Source organism: Oryx dammah, unplaced genomic scaffold, assembly GCF_014754425.2.
Source record: "Oryx dammah isolate SB20612 unplaced genomic scaffold, SCBI_Odam_1.1 HiC_scaffold_8, whole genome shotgun sequence".
NCBI lineage: Eukaryota > Metazoa > Chordata > Mammalia > Artiodactyla > Bovidae > Oryx > Oryx dammah.
Window position 1 is genome coordinate 445,007 of NW_024070192.1, and position 7,187 is coordinate 452,193.

Genomic DNA, 7,187 nt, shown 5'->3' on the forward strand with positions numbered 1-7,187 from the left:
CGTGTGTGTCTGTGTGTGTCTGTGTGTGTGTCTGTGTGCGTGTGTGTTAGTCGTCGGTCGTGTCCAAATCTTTGCAACCCCATAGACTGCTGCACGTTAAACTCCTCCAGCATACGGTTTGAGAAAGCTCTGGGAGCTGGTGAAGGACAGGGAAGCCTGGCGTGCTGCAGTCCACGGGGTTGCAAAGAGTCGGACACGACTGAGCGACTGGACTGGACTGATAGCTTCTAGGCCACCAAGACATACATGCTGTGTGGGCCATGGCCACACGAGGGCGCCATTGCGGCCGCTGAAAATGATGCTTGACACCCCCTGCATCAGCAGGTACTTCAGGAGCACCGTCGTCTCAGGAGCACCCTCAGAGCAGACACCTGACCGACCTTTACATGCTCCTCACAAGCCAGGAAGTCGGGACCCAAATCCAAAAGAAAGGAGGAGGACTGAAGCCAGCCCCTGGCTCCGCCATGAGAGTTGGGCCCAGAAGGGCAGACGCAAGGTGGACACAGAGGACGCCCGGCCTGGTATCTCTCAACTATTCTGTTCATTTACTACAAGCCAACATTTAATTTTCAGTCGTGAGAATTATTCAGCCACCATTGTGGGGCGCCGACTCCATCCTGAACCCTGAAACGGTGGCTCAGGGAGCCCTGTCTGGCTTTTTGGGGAAGTCGTTTTTCATGCGCGGAAGTGGGAAGCCCCTGAGAACGTGGCGGAACCAGGGGACGTCTAGGGGCTGCCCCGGAGTCCTCGGGGAGCCTTGGACCGACCGGCCCCACGTCCTCCACGGAAGCCCCACCGGTCCCGGACGCGGCCGCTCACCTTCCCAAAGCTGCCTTTGCCCAGCACCGTGAGGAAGGTGAAGTCGGTGAGCTTCACCCTGTCCAGGTTGTTGGAAGGCTGTCGCCTGTCCTCGGAGGGACTGATGACTTTGTTGCCGGCAGGGCCAAGCTTGGCTTTCTAAACAGTAACACACACGTGAAAACAGTCAGCCATTTCCTCAGGGACAAAAGTGGCAGGGAACCCTGACCGAGCTGGGTGCCCCTGCCGGGTGGGCGGCGGGAGGGCAGACGGGTGAGGAAAGGAGGCGGGGCCCCGAGGTGTGTGTTCCTGCCTTCACTGCCGCCCTCACCCCAAACGAAGCAGAAGCTGCCCTCACCCATCACAAGAAACTCTTTGTATCTTTAACTAACGTCATAAAAGAAATAAATGTAATTAACTGTGTACTGATTCTTTCCTTATTTGTAGATTTTCCAATCTAAGATTTGCAGAAAGGAAACTTGCGCCTGCAGGAGGAGGCAGAGTGTGATCCCTGGAGGAAAACGCCTCCACCGCAGGCTGTGGGGTGACTCGCTGCTGCGTTAAAAGGCACAGGAAGAACACAGGTTTCTTTTTCAGGTAAAGAGTTAGACCCCTGAAAAATGGTGACCTGTAAGAGCATCTGGTTTCCCACGGAGCCCGCAGTGCTCTCCGCACCGGACAGATCCTGGGTCTTGACCTGTGAGCTCCCCAGAGGGGCTTTACCCACTGGTCACTTGGTTAACACCCCTCAAGTTAACTCGGCCCCCAGGGAGATGGCAGGAGGTGAAGAAGCTTTCAGGAGATTTTGGGCATGACCAGACCACCGGGACGTGAATCTGCCTACCAACAGAGGAGACACAAGACACGTGGGTTTGATCCCTGGGTCAGGAAGATCCCCTGGAGGAGGAAATGGCAGGGGAGCCTGGTGGGCTGCAGTCCATGGGGTTAAAAGACTCAGACATGGCTGAGCAACTAAACAACAAAATATGTATCACGGATGTCTGCCACGCGGAGAGAGAGGACCCTGACAGCAGAAGGGCCTTCCTAGTGCTGAGAGTCTGAAGGCACGCAGGCTGACACCGACCGGGGCAGATGAGTAACGTCCACGTGACGATCCTGCTTCTGCGATAAAAACGTGCTGTGTCTGCTCTGTGCATCTGGTCAACCCTGACAACGCAAGGCTGACGGCGTTTGGTGCTGCTCCATAGACCAGGGACCGGGGAGAAGAAAGAGCTAGGCCGTGCAGAACCCAGGGCCCCTGAGCAGCGGCCTACTTCTAGGCCGACATATTCACTTGCACCCAGAGCAACGCTATGAGAAATCAGCTGGTTTTGTATCACTAGTATGTAATGCCACTTCTCAGGCGGTGATAGTGGTGAGGAATCCTACCTGCAGTGCAGGAGATATAAGAGACCTGGGTTTGATCCCGGGGGTCGGGAAGGTCCCCTGGAGGAGGAAATGGCAACCCACTCCAGTGCTCTTGCCTGGAGAATACCATGGACGGAGGAGCCTAGCAGGCTACAGTCCCTGGGGTCGCAGAGTCAGAGACGGCTGAAGTGACTTAGCACACAAAGGGAGCATAAGAACTTTGTGAATGAGCAGGTGAACTTGCGTGCCTGTGCTCCAGGAAAACTTTATTTACAAAACCAGCAGCCAGAATCTGGCCTGGGGCTCTTGTCTGCCTCCTTTCGCCCCACATCACGCAGGTGCTGAAATCATTCCTCATTTGCAGCTGGATTTAAACACAGCCTCCCTCTGTCCTCGCCAAGCTGGCAGGTGAGTTAAGAGCCAGACAGTTAAGAGCCTCAGCTGCTCCTGAATTAAGTCCCTACCGAGCCTCTTTCACGACCAGCACAGGAAAAAGCTGTTTGGCAGCCAAACGGTGTGGTGAGTGAAGAACTTATTCGGGAGAGCAAAAATTTATGGGAAACCACACGAGGTCATCTTCTTGATGAGAAATGTTTTTACGGACACGTCCACACCGGCTGTCGCTGCTGCTGAATTCGCCGGCCACCGGCAGGCCTCCGTTGTCATGGCAACTCAGCCACTCTCGGGAGACACGCGGACCCAGGACGCATTAGCACGCGGACCGCTGTGGGAAATACGGAGTCCCTGGCTCTTCTGGACCCAAGTGTTCTGCCTCAGTACTCGCTGTGATGCTTTCCGGCAGGCAACCTGCCTTCCCCCATCTCCCAGATCCACGCGCCAACGCCGACACCTGCCGCAGGCCGGATTAGTCCGGCAGTGAGAGTGCGCTGGTCCCGCCACTCCAGAGGTCCCGGAACGGCCACTGGGTCTGTCCCACCCAGTGGCCGAGAGTCCAGACTTCCGTATGCGAGCTTCTGGGACCAGAAACTTCACCCTGTCCAAGTTTTTCCTTCTGGAGAGAGCCCGTCTTTCTCTCATCAGGGAGCTGAGGGCACACGTCTGCCTGATGCCCGCCTAACAGGAGCTCAAGGCCACGGCACGTCATTGGAAGAGGATCTGGGGCACTTGGTAATGTTTTGAAACCTGTATCCTTTTCTAGAGGCTCAGTGGTAAAGAATCCACCTGCCAAAGCAGGAGATGCGGGTCGATCCTGGGGTCGGGAAGGTCCCCTGGAGGAGGTATGGCCACCCGCTCCAGTGTTCTTGCCTGGAGAATCCCAGGGACGGGAGCCTGGTGGGCTGCCGTCCATGGGGTCGCACAGAGTTGGACACGACTAAAGCGACTTAGCAGCAGCAGCAGAACCTGCCTAGGGCTTCCTAGGCGATGCTGGTGGTAAAGAACCCTCCTGCGAATGTAGGAGACGTAAGAGGTGCAGGTTCCATCCCTGGGTCGGGAAGGTCCCCTGGAGGAGGCATGGCAACCTGCTCCAGTGTTCTTGCCTGGAGAATCCCAAGGACAGAGAAGCCTGGCGGGCTGCAGTCCATGGGGTCACGAAGAGTCTGACACGACTCAGTGACTAAACAACAACAAATAGCAAAGCCTTTTCCTGCTAAAGTGCTCCCCATTGGGATGGCCGTGGTGTGGGCTCAAGTCGGAGCCAGCAGGGTCAGAGCCAGACAAGCTCAGTGTCGGCAAAGGAAACGAGTTTCCCGACCGCTGGCAATATTGCCTAGAAGCCGGGAGTTCTCTGTCCTAGGAAAGCAGAGTAGGTATGAAGTGAGCTGGGCTCCTGCCAGAGGAGACAGCGGGAACGGCTGGATCACGGGCATCTCCCCCAGGACCAAGACAGTCCCGACAGACAAAGCAGGAAGCCGGTCTTCGCATCCAGCAGGAAGTGCAGAGACGTAGTAGGGCCTGGGGCTCTCTTCTGGTGCAGCGCTAGGGTAAATCTTTTCCTTGCAAATCTTTACTGCCCTCTTGTGGTACTTATTTTCTGGACCGATTGCAATTTTTCTTTTTTTTTTTTAATGTTATTTTTAAAAACTTTTTGTTTTGTATTGGAGTGTAGGTGATGAACAATGTTGTGATAGTTTTGAGGGGACAGCAAAGGGACCCAGCCCCACACACACGTGTATCCGCTCTGCCCCTTGCATCCAGGCTCGCTGTTAAACTGTTCTCCGTGCTGTACAGTAGGTCTTTGTTAGCTATCCTTTTAAACACAGCTTAGGGCAGGGGCGACCGAGGATGGGATGGTCGGAGGGCATCACCGACTCAACGGACAAGCTCCAGGGGACACTGAAGGACAGGGAAGCCTGGCGTGCTGCCATTTATGGGGTCGCCAAGAGTCAGACACGACTGGGCGACTGAACGATCACAAAGCGTTTCCCAGGTGGCGCTAGTGGTAAAGAACCCACCCACCAACAGAGGAGACCTAAGAGGGCTGGATCCCTGGGTCGGGAGGACCCCCTGGAGGAGGAAGTGGCACCCACCCCAGGAGTCTTGCCTGCAGAACCCCATGACAGAGGAGCCTGGCGGGCTATGGTCCATGGAGTCGCAAAAGAGCTGGCCACGACTGAGCGGCTAACACACACGTCCATCCACCCCAAACTATACGCGCAGGTTCACTAGAGTGGCCCACAGAAGTGAAGTTCCTGTAAATACTGCAAAATGGCACAAACAAGATGCAAATGCTACCTTCCCAGCTCTGCCTTCACAGAAGGTGACTCGTCTCTCGTGTGAGAGCCTGGCCTCACGCCTGACACCCTGGCACAGTGCAGACACCAGAGTGTGTCCTAGAATCGCCAAGGGCGTGATTTCAGGAGACAAGCCCCAACCACTGCTAGCTGTCTCTGTATCCTGACTCTCCCCAGACCTCTGACTGGGCCCAGACTCTGCAAACCACGGATGCCGGGGAGGCTGGGAGGGCCGAGGGGGCCAGGTGCAGCCCCCGAGACCTGCTGTGTCTGGGAAATAATGGAACGATGAGTCACGTGAGGGCAGAATTCAGCGAAATGGCCACCCCCAGGGAAATTCAATGTGTGCTAAGTGATCACAGGGCGGGAGCTCCTGGAAAACAACAAAAACCCAGACCATGGCTGGCAATAAAGCTCAGACCCCTGGAAAAGCTCCAGGTGCCTCTCGCCCTCTTCAGCGGCCGCAGGACAGGTGGGTGGGTGAGGGTCATCCCCGCCCCTCCCGCGCCCCGAGGAACCTGGGCAGAGGTTTGAAACCTGACAGGCATGGAGGGAAAGACAGAAAAAATATGATCCTTCCCCCAAAAGGCTGAATATGTTTGCTCAATTACTCAATTTAAATTTTTTCTAAAATGCCTCTAATTGACAGCAGCAAGCATTCTGAAAGCGGGGCTGACTGCAATTAAATTTAGCACAAAATTTCCATAATCGTTGATTTCACCCTATCTTCACTGAGCGTTTTTAAATTGCACCAGTTTTCAAAAAGGAGGGATCTAATTATAGCTCAGCTGGGACACCTGCCTTCAAGCCCGGCTCAGCTGCGCTGTTCTGGGCAGTTTTCTGCGCGCCCCTCGCTCCCCGCCTTGCCCCATGGTAACAGGCTGACGGGACTTGGGGGAAATGTGGCTGGGAGGACCAGCTCCGGCACTGCAGACCTCTCCCGGGCCTCAGTTTCTTCATCTGTCAAATGGACTCAAATGCCCACTGCCTCCTGTGCAGGGAACTCCCCCCCACCCCCCACCCCACCTCGTTTGCTCAGTAGCTGCTGCACGGCTGCAGCACAGGAAGAAGGGCCCTCCTCAGGGGCTGCAGAGAGGAGTAGGGGGTCGCGGGGACCCTGGGGACAGCGGGGACCCAGCCGCCCGCAGTGGGTGCGCTGACACCGAAGACCTAGCCATCACCACACCCTTCAGGCTTCTGAAACCTCAAAGAGTGCTTTCCCTTCCCCATTTCCAGTCACCGGGTCACTAATGCCTTGAAGGCCCTTCAGGGGGCACAGCTGTAGTGTCAGGGCCGCGTTCTGGAGATGAGAAGCGGAACGGCACCATTCGTTGGGTGTTTCTTCCGAGCGGCGCGTTTGAAAGGCTGTTGATTCTCGCTCAGTGTAGGGAGTGAGATCTCTCCTTGCCCATTTTGTTCCCACGTGTCTGAGCATTCACATTTTCCACTCGCTTCAGATATGAATATGCTGTAACCATCTCAGGCTGAGAATAATTATTAATGAGAGCAATCCACTGAGAACACAGCTGGTCTGTGGCCCCTAACCAGCTCCGCCCAAAGACAGCGGTGTTGTCAGAAATGACAATAGACCAGATTTTTAAAATAATTTACAGTTGCAAAATCCCCTTGGATCCTTCGGGAACAGAATGGCTGATGAGGTTACACAATGAAGTGACCTGGGAAGAACTGCGGGAAAAACTGAAACAGGAGTGGTATTAAGCCAGGTGTTAAGAAGATCGGAACTGGAGGACTCCGCCTGTGACGTATTTACAGCGGTCTACGGGCCGGCGCACCGCGCGCCGGCTGCCTGCTGACGGAGGAGTGTGCCCCAACCAGGGGGGCCTGGGTCTGGAGGTGTGATCAGAGACACGCATGAACAGGAACGAAGGGAAGCGTGCCCTCAGCCTAAAGACGCACCCCTCCCGCCGCGCGCTGCCTTCCAGACCGGCCGGAACGCGTCTGGAATCACTCACAGGCGAGGCCGCGGTCTCCCGGGTGGAATCCCAGGGGCCCCTGATCGGAAACGGGGAGGGCGGGGTGTCCTCGCTGGGGCGCCGGGGCCGCCGGGCCAGGACACAGCGCGCGTCCCTCGGAGCGGGGGCGCGGCGGGGCCTCGGGCGCGGGGGGCGCAGGACCCCGGGTGACGGCTCCCGTGGACGGCACGGCGGAAGGACAGGGCGGAGGACCCACTGCCTCTACGGAGTGGACGCGACACCCCTGGGGGACGGGAGGGCGAGCCGCGAGGCGAGTAAGAGGAGGGCCGGGCGCCCAGGGGGCAGCGCCGCGAGGGGGGCCACGGCCGCAGATGGGGGGGGACGGGGGTCACAG

General features: G+C 56.8%; 1 protein-coding gene across 2 annotated transcripts in view; it reads right to left on the reverse strand.

Moving 5' to 3' along the window:
• The window catches only part of PRKCA (protein kinase C alpha), a 287,239-nt gene that overhangs the window by 35,494 nt on the left and 244,558 nt on the right, over window positions 1-7,187 (reverse strand). For both annotated transcript variants that reach the window (XM_040244390.1, XM_040244389.1), the window contains exon 8: window positions 820-957. In XM_040244390.1, coding sequence (XP_040100324.1) covers window positions 820-957 — 138 coding nt within the window. The remainder of the gene's footprint in view (window positions 1-819; window positions 958-7,187) is intronic.